The following is a 22,306-nucleotide window of genomic DNA, read 5'->3' as shown; positions in this document are numbered from 1 at the left end:
TTTAATACAGTTTTGTATTTGAATTTGTTTACTTCAGATTTAGTCTTACAAAATAAACAAATAATCGTCTCAAACATTATTAAGCGTTTCAATATTACCAAACGGTTTTCTTGTGACTTGTGGATTGAGCATTCGCTGAAATGTCAAAATCGTAAATGAGTGTTCTATAGGTGGCTCTTGAAGGACTATTTTATTCACCACCTTTTTTTTATACTATATAAGATCAGCGTTGGTATAACTAAGTTATAATCCCCTAAAGATAAATTACAGTGATTTAAAGTCAATGTTTGTAAGTCAATGTATTAAAACATTAATAACATACGACTTTACAGTTTGTCAAAAACGAGACATTAACAAACGTAAACTTAATTAGAAGGCAAGACCCGGCGAAGGTTTGCAAAATTGTTGGATCAAGTCCAAATACTTGTCATGAAAAACCTTGCCTCTTTAATCTCGATATGACACCAGCTAAACTTGTGCTATGACAAATTATGTTATCTTCAGCTATTTTACAAGATAGAATTTTACAAAAATGTTATCCAATTAATTATAATGTTTGTCTTACATTATATTCTGGTCGTGTTTTTCTTAAATGTCTCACAAAGCTTCCTGACCATTAACTTTTCCGTTTTTGATAAAAAAATATGCAGTTATTGAATAAATACTTGGAAAATAAAAAATACTATTTTACTATTTACATTATTATTTATTTAATAATCAACGATTGCACCAATCGTAGATTTTAACTTGGGTTAAGATTAGTCAACTTTAAATAAATGTAACTAAACATTTATTAGACATAATTAATATAATTCCTTATCCATTCCGGATTTATAAACATAAAAAACGTGTTTAACAAGACTGTCTGTCACATTATTTACTAATATTAAACATTATTTATGAGTTATGAAATGTTTCCACAATCTTATTAAGATGCATCAAGCTACGTATTCCACGTTTTTGGAACACAATTCACCATTATCTCAACAAGACATGCCTCTGTCAGTATTCCTAACAATGGAGATATCCTAATGGAAGCGTCATGTTTATTTAGTTCCACGTCGTAAACCAGCCCTAGTAGTCATTCACTCCCAACGTTTTATAGCAAAACCATAAAATGATCACTTGACGCCCGTCAATGTATATACTTGTATGATTTATGAATAAAGTTATTTTCAATTCAATTCAATTCAACTGTTAAACAGTATCAACTATTTTCTATGTTGAATTAAATATTTTGTAAAAGTTTGTATGAATGGCAAGATATAGCTGCACACCTAAGTTTTATTGTTTTATGTTAAACATAAACATAATTATTGTTTCGATGACGTCATATGCTTCATGACATGCTCTTTAGTGTGAACTCTTGCACTCGAAATGCTAAAAGAGTAAAATATTTAGGACTAAATTACCTATGTAATCCCGTCACTGCTCAATAAAATATATGCTTCATTTCACGCTCCTTAGTGTGAACTCTTGCACTCGAAATGCTAAAAGAGTGAATAATTTAAGACTTAATTACCTACTTAATCCTGTACGTATTCAGGACATGTTTTGATGTCAAAACAATCGTCAGCTGGTTTAAAACCGAAACATATCCTGAATTGACATATTTTTTGGGCTGTGGCGAGGATAAGTGAGAATTTTAGTCTTACATAATGTCCGATAGCTCTGGGGCTACAACATGAATTTTAATTAAAATAGTAAGTTCGTACCAAAAAACAAATTTTAGAGAATTTTTCCTCAATTATTCCTCCTCTGACAGGACTTAGTTACATGTTCCTCTCATTCGGCAAACTTAAATCTTTCCTTGATAAAAGTATTTTTTCCTACTTAAGAATGGTTGCAACATACCTTAAAATAGTTAGCGATAGTATGTTCTGTAATTATTTTTTGTTAGATCAGTGCCCATTGCAATTTCATAGTGTTTACTTCTAAACCCTGTTTATCTTAAAACTTTTAATTCACATTATCTACCACAGTTTTGACGGTGGAAATGGACAACGTAGATAACTCATTTTAGTACTAGTCTACAATTCTTCTTTAAATTACGACAATTGAAATACAACCATTAAAGACATATGAATTAGTACGATTGCTTTAGGTATTATCTAAACTTTAACCATTGTTGTTTTACAAACAATAGGAAACGTATTGCATGGATTCGGGTATAATGTTTATTGTTCTATCCGGATTCCTAAGCGGGAAGATGACAATAATAGAAGTGTCTTCAATGTCCCATTCTCATATCGAGCAACTCAGAATTTAATTGTTGATAAACGTTTATTGCCTTGTTCGAATACTGTTGACAACTATCTTAATATTATATTCGCTTAAAGTACTGTGAGACTTGCTAGCAAGTTTTAACCCATAAAGACATTTGATGCCTGAAATTAAGCTTATGATTATTTCCATAAACTTAAGATATACCAATTACTAAGAAGAATGGAGTGCTAAATAAAATACTGTTGAAATTTCATAGTTAAGGTGTTCACTAAACGTGTTATAAACAGGAGTCTTAATACTTAAGTTGATATGAATAATTAATTTAAAATGTAAAGCTATTAAGATACTTAAAACGAAGATTTTCTGGTCTGGCCATAGTAGTGGAGAACTGCCGGTTTTACCTCACTTTAGACACGTTTTTCCCATGTTATTCTTATGGGGATCATTTTTTGGCCACCAATTCCAAAAATCCTGATCTTTGCCCAAATATCCCTATAAAATTGTCAAACCTTATTTCTTAGTTATTCCCTATAAATATATTCGATATTAAGCAAAAAATAAAAAAAAAACTAATTATTTCATTTATTGACCCATGCATGTGTATATGTATAGTAGTATAGGTTGTCGCCGCCGTTTTTTGGGGGTCGAAATTTTTGGGCCAACTCCCCCCCTTACCCCCTCACCACTCCCCTCTGCCCCATGCACAATTGCTAGTACATCTACCATTCCCCTTTCCAGTTGATATATTATATTTCTATTTCAAAATCTTGTATGTGCGAACTTGGCTCATGGCGTGGGCGCGCTCCTGGTCGCGGGCATGCTCCCTTGGACATCCTTAGTGGAAATCCATGAATTCTGGCTACTTGGGAACCCAAGCCATTTGACATACAATAAATCACCTTTTCTCCTAATTACCTTTTCTACTAAATACATGTCTTTATATTTGGTCTTTAACAACTCCTCTGTATAGAAGCCTCCTCTGATTATATTACCATTTTCATATTTCAAGATATAAGTCACAGGCTTTGTATTCTTAACTTCTGATATTGTAAATAGTTCCCCTGTCCAATTTGGGGTATATCCTTTACTAAAAACATGTTTATACTTGGAAATTCTCACGCTATCACCTACCTTATATCTTGGCTTTTTAACTTGCACTACTTTAGAAGTCCTTTCATGCAACCTCTCATGCACATATTTACTGTTCTTAATATTCACTTGGTTAGGCTTCATTCCTATAGATCTATGCACTTTATTATTATATTTTCGAATTAACTTTGGAAGTAAATCCAACCATTTATAACTCCCCTGAGCACTAAATTCTCTATATAACCAATTCTTTAAAGTTCTCTGAAACCTCTCCACAATTGCAGCCTTAGTTGTAGAAAATGTGTGATAGTGATTAATATTTAATTTTTTCATTAGTTTGCTAAAATATTGATTAAAAAATTCTTTTCCATTGTCAGATTGAATGTTTTTAACCCCCTTTGGTAGAATGGTTTTAATGGCTTCTGTAACCACCAACCCTGTCTTATTCTTTAGTGGAGCAGCATAAGCTTTTTTAGAAAATGTATCTATTAAAGTTAAAATATATTTATTGCCAGAATTCTCTCTAGCATAGTTTTGCATATCAATTAAATCTATTTGTACAGTTTCGTTTATACCCAATACTTTAAAAGACCTTCTAATGAAATTCTTTCTTGCAGGCTTATGAAGTTCGTATGCAATTTCATTCATTTTTTATAACATCATCCTTTCCTGTAACTCTAAATACATCACCATTAGCCCCAATCAATAGATTATCTTCCATTCTTTTAAATACATAGTTTTCTGGTATATATGGTCTATTATCTATATACTTAAATCCACTCAAAGATGTGGGGTCAGCAACTAATAAATCAGGATTATATTCCATCAAATTAAAATTTTTTTCTCCATATACAAATTTTGATCCATCGTAATGCATAGCTTGTGACATTAGACAAATATCATCCGAATGTTCCCCCTCTGGTAGATTTCTTATAAATTGTTTTTTGGCATCCCAACATTTTTCTTTTTTATCAAAAGTTATAGTCTGTTCTTTTATAACACAGTCAGTTTCATCAATGGCAGGTTTAACACGTACTAACCTTTTATTATAAAAACTCCAATAGCCTGCTTCCATTTTTGGAACTTGTGAAACATTCACAGCATCTTTACTATCTGTACCTTCCATCAAATTGCTAAGTTTCTGTTTCTTAGCATTCCAAACACCATTCTCTGATTCTAAAAATTCATAATTATTATCATCTTGTATAAATTTACCATCTTCTTTTCGTATTAAAGTCTGTTGTAAAGTGGGCACATCATCTAAACTTTCACCCTTTTCTACATTAGTAATTTTCCGTTTCTTAGCATTCCAAACACCATTCTCTGATTCTAAAAATTCATAATTTTTATTGTCTTGTACAAATGTACCACCATCTGTTCGTATTAAAGTCTGTTGTAAAGTGGGCACATAATCTAAACTTTCACCCTTTTCCACATTAGTAATTTTCTGTTTTTTAGCATTCCACTTTTTATTCTTAGATTCTAAAAACTCATATTTAGTTTTACCTTGTAAAAAGACATCACCTTTTCTAGTTAATGTCTGTCCTAAAGTTGATACATCATCTACAAACTCCCCATCTTTAACATTACCAATTTTACGGTTTAAACAATTCCAACTATCATCTTGTAAATTTAAAGTAGGTTCACTACTCATGGTTGCCGCCCTGGGTTCTGCAGGCTTATTATATGGATTATATAAACGATAAAATTTATCTATAAACATATTTTTATTTAATAAATAATTCCACTTTCTCTCAATTCCTCAATAATGGAATCCATTTCATTATCCACTCCTGAGTTACCGGCTTGGCGACTTAGCCAAAGAAGTCTTAACCTATCTACAAGCTCATTAGGATCATCCCAATAAATATAGTCTATTTTATTACCAGTCACTTGTCTCAAACCTTCACCAACAGATTTAAATAGAGGTTTAATTATATTAAGATATTTAGTATGTCTATTACTTGAAATTGGTGCACCATCTTTGTAACTCTTTAAATGTCCATTTGTAGCTTCCAAAATCTCTTTATAATTTTGCAAATCAGCCTGAGTATAGTTCTCAGGTTCTTTTAACGTTAACAATTCCCATAAACCTTTTGTCCCCTTGTAGGTTTTATTTGCAACTGTAACATCATCATTGCCAATATCAACTTCCTTATTTCCAATAAAAAATTTATTTGCTTCTCGTCTAATACCATATGTAGTGTCTGTCATACTACTTTTACTGAGGTAATTTCCTAAATAGTCTGATGCTAAAAGACCAAAATCTAATTTCTGTGGGGTGGATGGTTGTAATGGTTGTAATGGTTGTTGTTGTTGATATCTTGGTATCATTGATATTCTAGATGGAGTCATTGGGAGTATCTCCATTCGAGGCCTCTCTGATGTGATTTTCTTTAATTCTTGTAATGGCTCTATTAAAGGTTGGAATGTTTGGAACCTCTCTTCAGCCTCTAGAAACTTGCCACGTTTTAAAGCTCTATATTTCTCTCGTATTTGATTTGCAGAGTCAACCAATTCTTGTTGAATATTTTTCATCTTTTATTTACATTTTATTTATCTCATTTGACAAAGGATTGTACTCAAACACTTTATCATGTATTATCAAACAATATGCAGATGTATTTGCTGGCACATTTTCTGCAGTTTCAATCTCTAATTTAATATCAACAATTCCTTCTTTCACTGTTTCGTTCTGTCTAGAACAGTCTATTACAATTAGTGGATATTTCTTCATAAACTCAGCCCTACTAATCATAGGATCTGGGATAGTATTATAGTAAGTCTCGCTAAACCTCATAAACATCTCATAAGCTTTAGAGACATCTCCATTTTCAAAGTCGAGATTTAAATCACTATAAGGATAATATTCAGAGTTTAGAAATACTTTGAGATTTTTTAATTTACAGTGATCAAATTCATCAGTTCTTTTTCGTGCACTATTGTCCCTAGCTGTTTGGAAACCAAATATAATATACCTAGGCTTCTCCAAACTAGAAGATGTCTTTACTGACCATGTATGTCTTGTAGTATTGGGATATGATGGAAGTTCATGCAGCTCTAAGCTTCTAAATGCAATTTGCAAATTTTTATTTTGCAATAACATCTTTTGTAATTGTAACTTCTCTCCATCTGATGGTATCACATGTGGCATCACCCATTGAATTGAGTTAAGTGTAATTTTGGGAATCGTATCAGCAGTGCCACTGGCTGGAGCACTAGTGGTTGTTAATATACAATTCAAATCATTTTTGGATCTTTTCAACACCAATTCTTGTTTGACATTTACTAATACCTTATTAAAATCCTCAAATACACCCATTAACAGCTCTAATGGTAAACATGTACTAAACTTGCCACCTTTATGGAACTCTTTTAAATTCGTGTCAGAATCAAATGCTACATTTGACAATTTAGTTGTTTTATTGTAAGAGCTCAATATTTTCATAAGACTAGAAATTCCTGGGTTTCTTACAATATCTATTTCTTTACCTGCAACTTCGTATCTAATTTCATCAAATAAGAACGCAAATGCATTATTTATAAAATGGCCTTTATCATGATTCTCAATTTCTCCCTTAATATACAGATAACTCCTACACGGGAGAGTTAGCAAATCTTGATTATTAATACATATTCGAATTTCATCAGAATTATTTATTGCTAAAGTATTGTGGGGAACATAGGAGTGATTTGTAATTTTAACCACACTATCGTCGAATTGGGATTTCCCTGTAACGTCTAGAAAATCTTCCATTTTTATTAATAGAAAATTTTAACTTTAGTCCTATTGACTTTAGGAACCTAGCATTTTGTACACTTATAGATAAATTCTTATAAATTCTCATATCTTTTTTATATGACAAGTAATTGTAGTTTCTTCTCCGTTAAAGTCAATTGCCTTGTCATGTTGATCGGCAAATGTAATACTGACAACATCTAAACTTCTCTTATTTACAGGAAAATATATAATATTTCTTGGAACTTCAATAATTTTGTAGCCAGGAGGAGCTTCTGGATAAAAGCTATGTATGGTGTGTGATTTGTTGCCATTTAAATAGGACCCGTTTGCAATATTACATTTTACTCTAATCACATTTACATTATTAATGTTTATTTTATTTGTAGATTCAAACTGAACACCAGGAGTAGAAACACCTTTAAATCCTAATAAAATAGACCCTAAACATGGTTTTGTAAAATCAAACACGTGGCTAGAAAGTAGTGTCGCTTTCATAGTTTTATTATTAGCTGTAAGGAAAAAGTCTGGGACTTGCTTTTGAATTTCCTTTGCAAGCTCAACCACCTCATATGTTCCTTCAGAAATTTCTATTGTAACTGGAGCATTGTGGTCATAATAGAAAACATCATCACCTTCACTAATGGTTAATTTTTTTCCTTTAAGTTGATTTAATTTTGGAATAAGCCCTTTGAATAAAAGTTTGGATTTAGTATTAATTAATGCTTCTCCATTTTTATCTACTATAACTTTAAGTTTTCCATTTAATAACCGGTTTAAATCATCAACTGAGATATCTCCTTTTGGTAATGTCATTTTCTCTACTTTGTAATATGTTAAAGTATTTAGTGGTTTTTTAACATTAAATATTGAATTATAACTTTGAAAATCTACCAATCCAATAACATAATCATCATTTAATTCTATGGGAGGAAAGAACACTGACTTTAGCTCTGGCTCTGTACCCGAAAATGTTATAGTAAATGAATCCATTTTTATAAAGAAATATTTTTTATGAATGATAAACATAAAATTCCACAAATAGAACTATTTAAATCTTGTATTTGATCAGTTGTATAGAATATTTTATATCCCTCAAAATATTTAATTACTTCTTTTGGAGGTTGGATTCCAAATGGGTCAAAATAAATTACAATATCTTTATTTTTACGATAAGCTGTCCAATGTGTGCCAGATGAACTGTCTAAATTAACTATTCCGCACTCTTTTACTCTTGGTGTTAGATTTTTTAGCTCGCTTTTTAGGTACACTCCCCTGAAGTGAGGCACGTCTTTTGCGGCCTCTAACAGCTGGTAGTTGTCCATCTTTTTTATTAAATTTTAATCCCATTCCCATCTTTGCTTTTGCCTTCATCAAATTTGTCACTGCATAAGCAGCAGCTCTTTCAGCAAGACTTGCATCATTCGCCGTTACTCTAGTCCAAGCTAAGTCTGCTAATCTCATGTCTGCTTTGTTCCGAGCAGCGGTATCAGGATTATTCATGTAGAATATGTCATGCTCTTTACAATAAGAGTCTAGTTTATTTTTTGGAGGTACATTTTTAGCTATATTCTCACGTATATTCGTTCCAGGTCCACAGTACCGATATGATGGTATGTGAAGTGGGAATGGAAGGTTATTTATAAGAGTATTCAATAACCCTCGACCCCTGTAAGGCTTTAGGAATAAACCTTTGCCCTTTTTACATGTTTTCTTATTAACATTTTTTACCATTTTTATTATATAAAAAATGTCTTTTATTCAACAAAAACATAAATTCAAAATATCACATACTAAGGAGTATATACCAAAGAAGTTGGGTCTATTTCCTACCAATATTCGATGTGTTATTTGTGGTCCAAGTGGAAGTGGGAAGACGGTTGTAATTTATAACTTAATTGTAAGAAAGGAAGGATTAAAATTTACAAACTTATATTTAATATCCAAATCGTTAGAACAAGAAAAATATAAAAAAATAATTGAAATATTTAGTTTGTGTGATGAAGTGAAATTACACACGTTTACTGACTGTGAAATCACACCAAATGATGTAAAATCACAGTCAGTTGTTGTATTTGATGACATAAATAGTCCAAATATTACACAATTTTTCTCAATGGGTCGACATAAAAATATTAACTGTTTTTACTTGTGTCAATCTTACAGCAAAGTACACAAACATTTACGTGATAATGTAAATTTCCTAATATTATTTAAACAAGATGATTTAAATTTAAAACATGTATATCACAATCATGTTGGTAATGACTTTTCATTTGACCAATTTAAAAATCTCTGCCACCAATGTTGGGATAAAACTAAATACGGCTTTCTTGTAATAGACAAAGAAAGGCCAAAGAATAATGGCAAATATAGATTTATGTTTGACCAATTCTATCAAGAGGATGGTAAGGGTAAATAAATGAAAGATTGGAGTTTTTTAACATTTGTATTTATTATATATCTACACATTTTGAACATCAATTTTATAATGACCGAACGCAAGAGTATTGATGCCATCTTCTAGAATAAACCTCTTGTCATCGTCAAAGGATAGTACTTTTTTATTCATGGTTAAGGTTTGAAGATGATGATTTATAGATTTAATTCTTGTCACATTCTCATAGTAATCTTGCCCAGTTGCAAGGCAGTTCAAATAATGTTGATGTCTGAGGAGATGTTTAACAGTGGCACCATCAGCTCCTTTAGCTTTCTTCACCTCTAAAGCTTGCTTGTCTTCTTCATATAACCATTTTAGAGGAATGTAAGAATATAACTTTGGTCTTAAACCACAATATTCATACATAATATGACCACCTAATTCATCTTTAAACTTTCCAGTGACTTTTTTATTTTTATCAGAGTATAAGAAATGGTCTTTACTATATCCAGAGGTATCAAAATAGTGTAAGTCACATTCTATTTCCTTGTAAAAGTCCTCTGTAACTATAGCATACATTAATGAATCTGTATCTGTCATTAGAAATCTTTTGTTCTTAAATTTTGACATATAATTATAGTGGAAATCATACATTATTACTTTACTGATATCTAAAATGGTCATTCCTAAATATATTGGTTTATTAAACTTTACAACTAATTTATTTAAATGTATAGCATGTAAATTGTTATCAAACTTTTTGCTACAGTCAAACCTTGGATTAGTGACATATTTTGTTAATAGTGACTCATCCTTAAGATATATATCACGAAACTTGCGTTGATTCATGATTGTTCGACCAAAGAGACTATTATTTAACAATTTATAAAAGTCTTTTTCGAAATCAGTTTTAGCACATTTGCGTTTTTCAATATTAAAATTAATATAGGGCGCAAGCCATTTAGACTGTCTAAATTTTAAAATTCTATGGTATTTTGTTACAATCAAACCCAATTCCTCATATTTTTGTAATGCTTTATAATGTAAAATATATTTAGTTTTGTCATTTAAATTAGGTATTAATTTGCCATTCATTTTCTCAGGCGCTAATGGATAGTCATTATGTAAATCATGTAAGCTTTTATCATATTTTAAATCAACTTCTAAAATGTATCCAAACTCATCATTTTGATTATATTTGTAGTCTATCTCATTAGTCCAACTGAATCCATCCACAGGCAGTGGCTCGCACATTGCTGTAGAGTATAGTGAGTTACAATCTAAATATATTAAATAGACACTCTCTTGATTGGGATCATAGTGTTCACCCATATATCTATTATTTGCTTTAGCGTAACGTGTAGAAATCATACTGACTCCTCCTCTGATCGCACTTTCTATGAACAAATGCATGTCAACATCTTTGAATATTTGTAATTTTATTCCTGTCATTCTAAGACAGGCCTCCCATGTAAGTCCAGGAAGTGAATACATATGTACAGGGTCAAGTTTGTAATCCTTTAAACATAGGTCTCTAAATGTCTCGAACACATCAGCCAGTAGCAATACATCTGTTTTAAGATATAAATCATGATATTCTTGTAAATTATTTATATTAAAATGGGTCCATACATTTTTAGCATGTTCATATTCATTGGGAGAGATATGTTCTTTAGTTATAGAACTGTAAAATGTTTCAATTGGGGGTAGAGACTCTGCAAACTTATCTGGTCCCGTCATATATTCATAGGGATATACACCTTTACGTTGTAGTAGTGGATTTTGTATGAATCTAAATGTGTTCAAATTGGAAGCCAATTTATATAATGGAAGGGACAGAAAGTTGTATGAATCTAAAAATACTAAATCATCAACAGAGAATGATATATATTTTTCCATATCTTTAGCTATACAATTAATTTTACGATTATTAAATTTTCCCAAATGTTGCATTATTATGTGACCATCATAATTTTTCAAGTTATGGAAGAATACTGGTATTTTCTTTGTTACTTTATAGTTTAAATTACAATCATTGTGGGCAGCTCCACGGTATTGTCCAGAGGAATGGCAATGATCTCTCACCCTATCAAAATATAGGGGCTTTTCACAAATGTGACAATGTGTTGAGTTTTGGAAAGATACCTCTTGCTCAGGGGTCATTTGAAGAGGAATATATATTGCCATTTGATTTTTAATATAATCATAAGCCTGAAATAATCTTTCAAAAAACACATCCATAACATTTGTGCCACTGTACAACTCTTCAGAAATAATTTTTGAATCTTTTACTACGACAAATGCAAATCCCGATGGAATATGTATATTAGAGTTTATAAAGCATTCAAAATCTGCATAAATTACATATGGGGCTTTAAGATGATATTTATAATTTTTAAATTGTAATGTATCTTGTTTAGACATTTCCACTCGTTGAGCATCAAAGTTTTTACAATATATTGTATGACGTTCTAATATATCATTAGTGTAAAAATGTTGCAAACACAACTTGCAAAAATGCTTTTTATGGTCATCTTTTGTAGAGTGGAACATTAACCTATCAAAATCACGAATTAAACAGTAATGTGATTTACGACCTTCTTGTAATAACAATAGATCTACATGAGTATTACTAGTATTCAGTTTAGTTGTTCTTAATGGATGTATAAATTTATCATATTCAACCCCAAATACATTAACACTTATATTATTCTGTGTTTCAAATTTATCTATATCAGATATTTTTACTGGATATTTTATATTTGCCATATTTAACTGACTTTCATATGGTACATAATTAGAAACCCTTTCAGCATGTTCATTAGAGTTCCTTGGATGTAAAGCTGCTAAAATCGACCAAAGAAAGCATTTATTATCATAATTCTTTATATTTAAAACAGCATGTTTTGATTGAATACTTTTTGGTGTGGGGATATATGACTTTGGAGTTAGGGGTTTATACTTGTAAACGTGCAACTGCCAATATTTAGTATGGTCATATATCCATCCACTGCCTTGGGCTTGATATTTGTGTATGGAAGCATCAATCTTTAAAAGTGCATTTTCAATTTGAGGCTTTAAATCTCTCTTCTCAATAGTTAAGATAGTAAGGCTTCTAAAATCCGCAATACAATCTTTCTCATTAACTAATTTTCCATTTTGATCCATTGAATATTTTATAAATTTGATTCTCCTAACTAACGTCCATTTTATCGGCAGAGGACAAGACTTGAGATTATTTTCAAGTTCAGCTCTAATCGATTCACTAACAAATTTAATCATCGTGTATGGACATTTGTTGCAAGAATTTACATGTCTTCTAAAATGTCCAACAATATTTTTCTTACAAAAACTACAACTCTTGTGACTTTGTAATATATGTGATTTTAGAGCAATGTTACTATCACAGATTAAATTACAAACTTTACATACATTCATTTGATGAATTACCTTGTAGTGGCGAATCAGGTTACTTTTGGTGGAGAGCGACACAGAGCAGTGTTGACAGGTGGGCCTCATTTTTATATATAACAAAAAAAATTTGTGCCACTTCTATTTATAGACTTTTCGAAAATTTCAAAATTTTGGAAATTTTAAAAATTTTCAGCTAGAAATTGAAAATTACTTCAACAGATCCAAGACTAGCAAGGAGCAAGCCCAAGGGAGTGACATTTTCACCACGTCACCACTAGAGGCAAGAAGCAGGAGCCCGGAGCGTGCCCACGCCATGAGCCGAGTTCGTGTGCAAACCACGCACATACATGATTTTGAAATAGAAATATAATATATCAACTGGAAAGGGGAATGATAGATGTACTAGCAATTGTGCATGGGGCAGAGGGGAGTGGTGAGGGGGTGAGGGGTGAGGGGGGGAGGAGTTGGCCCAAAAACCTCGCACCACAAAAAACGGCACCGACAAACTATACTACTATACATATACACATGCATGGGTCAATAAATGAAATAATTAGTTTTTTTTTATTTTTTGCTTAATATCGAATATATTTATAGGGAATAACTAAGAAATAAGGTTTGACAATTTTATAGGGATATTTGGGCAAAGATCAGGATTTTTGGAATTGGTGGCCAAAAAATGATCCCCATAAGAATAACATGGGAAAAACGTGTCTAAAGTGAGGTAAAACCGGCAGTTCTCCACTACTGGCCATGCCGTTAGTAGGTGTTTGTTTATTGTATTTTAGCATCCTAGGTCCCTAGGTTCTAGCTCAGAACTGTTTTAAACATTACTTCAAGCTAGTCTTAGAGAATTGTGACATTATCACATGGATAAAATCCATTGGTGATTAGCAGGATTTGAACCCAGTGCCTCGACCTCTGAAGCCCCTAGCTCTACTACTAGACCAGTTCGCTCCTCTAGTCTGAGGTGTAAGCAACGAGTTCACGAGTTCAATCATCGTCTCAGTAACGTGTACAAGATGATTGGATTAACTATATTTGAAGACTAGATTTGTTTCCTATTATATTAGGCACTATTACGCGTTTATTTTCCACATTACTTCAAACTAGACTTAGAGGTTGCAGCATTATAATTTAGATAAAACCCTTCGGCGATTTGCGGTATTCGTACCCAGGTCCTAAGGTACCGAAGTCCCGCTATCTACTAGTGGACAAGCTTGCTCCCCAATTTGAAGAACATAATGCATACTGAATTCACGAACACCGTATAAATCCTCCGTAAAATATCAACAATTTGCCGTTATCTTTTGCATTGTAAAATAATGTTAGAATGCTTTAAATACAATTGTTTCATTTTTTTTTATTCTGTGTTACAATTCAAACTAGGTAATCAAAGTGTTAAAGGAAGAACCTTCAATGATTGATTACGTGATTTAAATGTAAAGAGGAACTACAAAGGAGGAAATTCTCTCTTGAAGCATTGGCAAAGAGCTTTGAACACTTTATCTTCAGTGACAGTCAGTCAGCTGTACTTACGTCCCTTAGCTGGGAAAAGTCGTGTATAAAACTACATGCTTCAATAATATCAAGCCATGTTATTTGATCAAATACAAATATAAAACATAATTATTACCATAGTTTAAATTTGTATTTTAATTTTGCTATATGAGATTTACCCCCTCACATAAAATAGATCACAGCTCATAACCAATCAATGTATAAAAATCTATGAAAGAAATTACAAGTATAATAACTAAATTTGGTAATTCATAAGCCAGTATTTTTGATACCACTTACTAAGTGAACAAATACTTGGCTAAACATTATTACGAGTTTCAATATTACTGAACAGTTTTCTTTACCTTTGAAAAATACAAAATATTCTTATAGGTGGTTCTGGAAAAAACGTTTTTTTTATTACCGTTCGAAAACTATTACTGTTTACATTTATATTTGTGACGAGAAAGAGATCTTCAACTGTAACAGGCCGCTGCTCAAGTTAGAGTCATATTAAGAGTGATAAGTATCCAAAATAGTTATTTTTTTCTCAGAATAATCAATTTCCTATTTAGTTTTTTAGTACTGATAAATTTCAAAATATTATAACAAATCAAAGTGACATTAAGCCTTATCAGCTAGAAAATGTACATATTTCTCAGCACACCATTCAAATGAATAAACGCTAACATTCAGACTTTGACAAACAGGGTTAAATAAGAAGACCAATAATAAATAATAATTATTGTATAATATATCTGGATCACAAACAGTAGGTAAAGCCCAAACAAGGCTGTTATAAGGAATGCCATTAGGCTTCATGTTAGCTCCTGTTTAGCTCTACAATATTATGTTAGTTTTATTATCAGGTGAGTAGTTGGAAATAAACATACGTAATCCAGCACGAATTTTTGTTTTGGAGGTTTAAAATATATACATATGTATATAAAATAGATGTATATCTGCATGAAGCAATTTTTTTAACACTGCCCTATATTTTATTTGTGGACCAACTTTGACGTTTTAGGTGCCAACAAATTCGTCTCATTTTGTAGTTTTGCAACAAGGTTTTAGAATTTAAAATTTCTTACCCTTGAGAACTGATGAGTTCTCAAAGTTAAATTTTTCCTACATAAGAATTACCTTAAATAAATTTAAAACAAAAAAACACGTGTTTCTAAAAAAACCCAGCAGATGTTTGGTAAGAGTATACTCATAAGTGAGTTCTTTTGAAATTCCCATTGAATAGATACATATTTTTGAATAATTATAATTAGTTGAGGTTTATCCCTTAGAGGAAATGAATTCTAAATGTTGTGTTAGAAATAAATAATTTACAAATGCCAAGCACAACAAATGTAGTTTTTTTCTTGTTGAGAAAACGTGCACGCAGTTATCTTTTAAAAGATGTTCTAGGTTTACTAAAAAAAAATGATAAATATTGAGCTAAAGAAATAAAAAGACTCAACATATAACTTGAAGCCAGCCTTTTAAGTATGTAAATTATAATTTAATTTTAAAAATAAAGGTTATTTTTCATTTATTCTGTAGGTTGATTTTATACATCATCTATATGTGCATGACAATCATTTGGGGAATAGTGTTGACAATCTTCAGGTCCTCGCCATGAATAACAATTTATTTATGTTCCCACGCACTCATAAGCATTCAGACAACTAAACAGTCTAATTACAGTACTTGAATTGATTCGAAGCTACAAAAATTAAAATAATTCAAAAACTAAATAGGTTTTTTTTTAAACTTTACAATATCAAAACGTATTTATTTCCAACTACTCCAGTTACAATTTGTTACCGATTCTATTAGTTAACTATTATTTATTAGGCACTCATTTCGTTATTGGACACACTTATAGACCTAGGAGTGTTCAGTATACAGATATCTATGTGATAGTTCTACAAGTTAGTATTTACAGATTGAGAATACCCAGGGAAGATGGCAAGTTTGTTGCATGCTATGACTGTCTTTAATTGATGAGTTAGCGACAGAGTTTTGAAGTTAAGCATTTTAGGTCGTATTGAGTAAACTTCCTTGAAGTTTAAAAAGGTTCGTATCACTTATAGATCGATAAAAATACAACAGTAACATTTAACTAGGTTTTTAGTTTAGTTGACTGAAAACATAAGATGAAACATGTCTTTAGAAATATGTTTACTTTTTAAAATTATTAAATAAATTTTATGAGAATTAAAACAAATTACACTTAAATGTTTGTATACCTTAACTTGTTTAGGTATTTATTTTCAAATATGCTTAAGGTTTTTTATTAATCAAATGGTTAGTAATTTGTTTTAAAATATATTGAATACTACAAAGTATTCCTACTCAATGAAATAATGAAACAAAACTTAAGGTATTGTTCAATAAAGTATTGTTATTTAAGTGTTATATTTGGATCAGAATATTTAGACGTTAATATTGATGAGGGTAGCTTAATTATTTTATTTAGTGTTTATTGAAATACAGAAGTTTTTTTTATTTGGAAATATTTGTATGGATGTTGTTACTATTAATTAATATGCTGAGAACGTTTACAGTTAAGTATTGAGTTATAAATTAAAACTAAACACACGTTAGATAACACCTAACTACATAAAAAACATAGCATTATTTTAGCTGAAAACCATATTAAATGAAAGAATGAAATTTATAAGAAACATTAGTTGTTTTACACATGTTTAACACTTTAATGTAATATGAATAGCATAAACGTATAACAATGATTTAGTATTCAAATAAATTAATAAAGCGTATACTCGTTAAACAAATATAAACTGTACCATATGACTTGAGATTGGAGGAATTTAAAATTACATTATTTATAAGTATTTCATAGGAACAAATCTGTAAACATGGAAATTTAAACATTTCTGAAAATTGCACTGATTAAATACAAAACAGTAAATAAGAAACACACGTAAATCTAGTTACAATTTAATACATAAGCAATATAAAAAGTGTGATTACAAATTAATAAAGTTATATTCAAACCACTTAATTTTGACATTCTACATCATACGTACACATAAATGTAAAAAATCGAATAAATCACTGAAACGTGGGTTTAATTGTGTGCTATAACATTTTCTAATCAATACGTCATTATTGAGTATTTTTATGATTTAAAACCGTTTCTTTTAGGCCCTTGAGTTTGTTTTCGATAGGTATAATCTATGTTAGACTGTATATTGTTTATTGAAATCAAAGGTACTCTTAGTATTGTGAGTGAGTTGGTGTACATGAACTTTATTAACTCCAACCAGCACCACTGAAAGTAAGTTGTCAGAAAATATAAAGTTTTTAAGCCCTTTGGCCAGGCAAAATAGTCACGTTTAAGGACGTGTAGCCCAAACTGTACAAATATTATCGATATAAGAAACAATTTCCAAAATCTGAACACGAATTGTAATCATAGAATAATTCCAAAGTACAATCATGCTGTTCTAACTTTTTACCAAAACATCATTGTTAATTTAATCCACCAAACTTAAAAAACAAAAACCTCCATTGGTGGTGGCTATTTAATACAGAAACACAAAACAATTTAATGATTCAGTAAGCTCATGAGCAAATCGTATTAAAAATAAATGTACTTTAATTCTTAAATCCCTGTTTCATTGTTGGTTAGTTTGTTTTGAACCGTTTGTTTTCGCCGCGCCCAGAGTGAAGATAGTTAACTCTGAAATATAATTTAGTTATAGATCATTAAAAGTCTTTAGACTAAAACTATGATGGTGATTTTTATAGACATACAGTTTAAATGGCCTGTTTTTTTACTTCCCTTTAAAAATGCATATTTATGTAGTTTTAAAACCAGTATATGTATATATTTTACACAAAATGGTTCATTTTATGTTAAGCAAAAAAAATTAACCAAAATATTTTATTTTACATTTTACATTAATAATTTTTTTTCATTGTTTCCAATTAACGTCAAGCAAATTTTCATCACCGAAAGACGGCAGGTTTTTAGTTTTGGTCTTGCGTTATATGTATTTTCTTCTTTTGGTTTTTTTTGTGTTACTTTCAACACCAGTGGCATTTTTTAATTAATTTAACGCTTGTCAGAGAGGTCAAATTTATCACGGAGTCGAATCCACCACTATTTTTTATTTGCTAAACTTATTTGACTGAGAAATCGCGTCATGGTATAGCTTCAACAAACATCTGATCAGTTGGTGTTAGTATACATGTGTTCACTATCTTCACTCAAACCTAGGACTCCAAGTTTATTCCAGTTTACCCACAATTTCCACATCGTCTGTCAACTGCAGGTCTTCCCCTGACTCCGACTCCTTGTCCAAATCCTTCTGCACTCTCCTCTTCTTGCGTCTCAAGATCCTCAGGTACAACACGTATTCGTTCTTCCTCCGCTCGGCAGATAGTTTGTACTTGTGCTTCAGCGGTCCGCAGGCTTCACTCGCTGCTAGAGCAGCTTTGCTGTGAGTCCTCGTCGGAGAACCGAGGCAGGGCTCCGCCCCCGTTGTAAGGGAGGGTCGCCGTACCCGGGGTGACGCCCCCTTGGCTCGGGGGCCGATGTTTTTTCATAGACCCCGACCACGGTTCCTCTTTGTACATCATATTCTCGTTTCCCTGCACAATATAATGTGGTAACTGTTGGAAAGGTGGTAAAACAGCTTGTGTAAAATTGAATTTATATATCAGAATGGACGTTCCATATGTGTGAGGCAGTTTTCTCGAAATACAAATCGACTTTGGAAGATTTGTGTATTCAAAAAGTCAATTATTGATAATTTCTTAAAAGCCTCAATAATAATCACTGACTTATAACCACAAGTTGCAATTAAAATCTGATCATCTCTTAGTTACTGAAATGACTCAAATTATTCCTAAACAATCCACAGTAAAAATAAATAACTTGTATAAACTATTTTCAAAACATTCAAAAATTAATCCACGAATACAGAAAAATTGTACATTACAAGATGACCTACTTCTGTCCAACCCGATGGATAATATTACAAGATTACCTCATATAGGGGTCACACCAAATAAACATCCAGGGTAACGTTCAGGTAGACATGACATGCGGAATGGCCAAACACATATTGACATCAACATGCCCCACGGACTACATACTCAGGGGGAGGGGCACGAACATGTTGCTTTGAGTTGGGGAATCTTCGTGGGTACTAGATGACCAAGCAATATGACCTGATTTGGTAAACATTTTAGAAATGGTTTTAGGGCTTATAACTATGTTTTGTAACATTTCAATTTGTTTGCATATAAACTTTCTTTTCAGGAATAAATAAAAATAGAAAATGTACAACATTGGTTCACCTGTTTTGTTTTAAACTCGGAAAATCAACAAATTGTCTGCAACATCCATTTTCAATTAGAATGTATCGGTGACATCATACATTGTTGAGATATTCCTACATGAACAGACCTTCCCTGAATTGATGAGTAGGCCTAATTAATAATAATTTGGCACGAAACTTTTGTAATGTTTTTTTTTTCTATTCAATAATTACTAGACAGCATTTTTAGAGTTTTGTAATAATTATAAAATCGAGTAGGTCATCTATGTTATGTTTTACTAGCTCTTATAGCTCCTGCAGTCATTGGAATGTTTTTGTAATACTTTAACATTTTCAGAATGTTCCTGTGAAAAGGAAAAAAAGTTATGGACAACATCTTACTTGTTCCATGGCTCATCGTAATTTCTTATATATTGTTATGTTTTCCAATCTAATGAACCAAGTTTTATGGGGATAAAATATTCATGTTCATTTCATTGCCATTGTGTGTTATTTATAACTTTGTCAAACATCAATTATTTTTACATCTCCATTTTTATTTCATTGTCATATGGGTGGATTATGGACAATTATCTTTGCATAGTACATTTATCAAAAGAAAATTGTTTTGTAATTTCTAGCAAATTTTAAGTCACCTAGACCAAATATTTAGCCGAAATGAGTTACTTAAGAAATACTCAGTTGAATTCTGAAAGGAGGTAATGTCAACAATTGACAAAATACGACCGCTTTTTACTTTTAAATTAGACATTCAGGTTTTACTTTCAAATGGATATTGTGGATTTTGGTCGATCTATTGCATTATAACCAGGAAAAAGATAGACAGATTTAAGACAACAAATTCAAAATCATTAACTATTCCTAGAGATTTAGATTGGATTGTACTTCATTGTTTTTAGTGCAGTATTCACTGGTTTTTACAACCCACTTTTGTATTTTTTGATCTAATACTGCTTTGAGTTAATTTAAAACCAATTTGTTTGCTAGTGAGCATTTACAAATAAGTTGAAGTAGAAAAAGAAAATTTTTTTAAATATAAATTCTACATTTCTGGAAAATGTTTAGTACGTTATAATTTTTTATTTAACTTAGTAGAACTACTGTAATTATACTCCTTTGTTTAATACTATATTCGTTATTTATAATATTACATGGATGGTAATGAATTGGTAATTGAAGTAGACTGCTAACGAAAAATATTACAAGTGAAAGCTTTAATATTTTACATATTGCAAATAGTAGTAAAAAAATCGTAGGCTCACAATATGGAATGCTATTAAAATTACGGTAATACCTATTGTATTTTGTTATTTATTATTTTTACGATATTTACAGTACCATATTAAATTCTTGTACAATGATTTTACTTTTTTTATAAATATAAGAAATGTTACAATTTTAACCCGCAATAATTAAATTTTGGATTTGTAATGGAAAGATCAATTTTGTCAACTATTGGAATATTTAAACTATGTAAATTAAACTCATAAAATATTGTGAAATATAAGTAATAAAAATATGTATGTCAACAGCTTTATCTCATAAAACTCCAAATAAAAATTTCCTAAGGACCATATTATTCCTTAAAATATTATTTATAATAACTCCTAAAGAAAAGACTTTATAGTCTGTGCATTAAATGTATTTTTAACTAGCAAGCTGGTCTTACCTATCAGAATAAATGTAGGTATCTGCATTTGTTTTGTTATAAAACTAGTTTAGTCCACTTCGATGACCAAATTAGCATTGACCCATAGATAAAGAAGTAGACATCCCATTTATTTAGACCATATGCAGCAAATTTGTTTTCATAATAATAGAGTTGACCGAACAATTTCAACAAAGAGTTGTGCTACAATCTACAATTAAGTTTTCTCCTTTAGATGACACAGTTATGAAAACATAAAGGTATTTAAGTTTATAATAATCTTTCTGTATGGTTTGGCTTGGATAAAAAATGTTTGAATATTTGACAAAAATCAGTAATTTACACAAATCTTAGGACAAAAGCTGTACGGATTATCAACATAAACAAATTACGTCACTGGCCTGAGAGTAAACATGTTTATACTAATATTTAAACTAAAAGGAACTGTCAAAAAACTTACAAACCAACTAGTACGGCTATTAGTATAGTCATTTGGGCCAGTGACACCATTTGTTTAAGTTTATGATCCATACCCCTATTGTTCTAATATTCGTGGTAAATAACAACATAACAAAATTTCAGTGCATCGATAAAACCCCTAAATAAAAAAATCTGGCTTCTAGTAATGGGATGTCTAGTTCTATAGATTTTCGAAGGTTATAGTGAGAGGTAACATGCGGTACAACACTGTTACTCACATAAAACAGTGATTTACCAAAGTGAGGCCAGGCTGTAGTGGGGGGTTGGCGGGGGCCAGGGGCGGCTTGAGGGCGGCAATGGGCGGCGGGGGCGGCAGCAGCAGGTTATCTGGAGGTGTGACGTCACCGTCGTCTTGGCTCAGCGTCGCTAACCAGCCGCCCAGGCTGATACAGCAGCCGCAGCACAGGTCGAGGGCGGCGGACCGTAGACCTCGGTGGAGCACGAGGAACAGCGAGGGGTTGACGAACGCGTGCACGTAGGCGACGTGCAACGTGATCTGGCGAACAAATGATAACAGACATGAT

At 31.4% G+C, this 22,306-nt stretch overlaps 1 protein-coding gene across 2 annotated transcripts in view; it reads right to left on the bottom strand.

Annotated features, from left to right (window-relative positions):
• Positions 1-17,222: 17,222 nt before the first annotated feature.
• The window catches only part of LOC128986011 (uncharacterized), an 80,495-nt gene continuing 75,411 nt past the window's right edge, over positions 17,223-22,306 (bottom strand). The window contains exons 9-10 of one of the 2 annotated variants that reach the window (XM_054406080.1): positions 22,018-22,278; positions 17,223-18,962 (exon numbers count right to left, since the gene is read on the bottom strand). In XM_054406080.1, coding sequence (XP_054262055.1) covers positions 18,786-18,962; positions 22,018-22,278 — 438 coding nt within the window. In that variant the 3' untranslated portion in view covers positions 17,223-18,785. Of the gene's footprint in view, positions 18,963-22,000; positions 22,279-22,306 lie in introns of both variants that reach the window. The other variant, XM_054406081.1, reaches the window with a different exon arrangement.

Source organism: Macrosteles quadrilineatus, unplaced genomic scaffold (genome assembly GCF_028750875.1).
Source record: "Macrosteles quadrilineatus isolate MER2022 unplaced genomic scaffold, UCM_ALF_1.0 Scaffold_2__2_contigs__length_208266976, whole genome shotgun sequence".
Taxonomy (NCBI): Eukaryota; Metazoa; Arthropoda; class Insecta; order Hemiptera; family Cicadellidae; genus Macrosteles; species Macrosteles quadrilineatus.
Note: the sequence above shows the minus strand (reverse complement) of the source record. Positions and strands in the feature narration are given on the sequence as shown.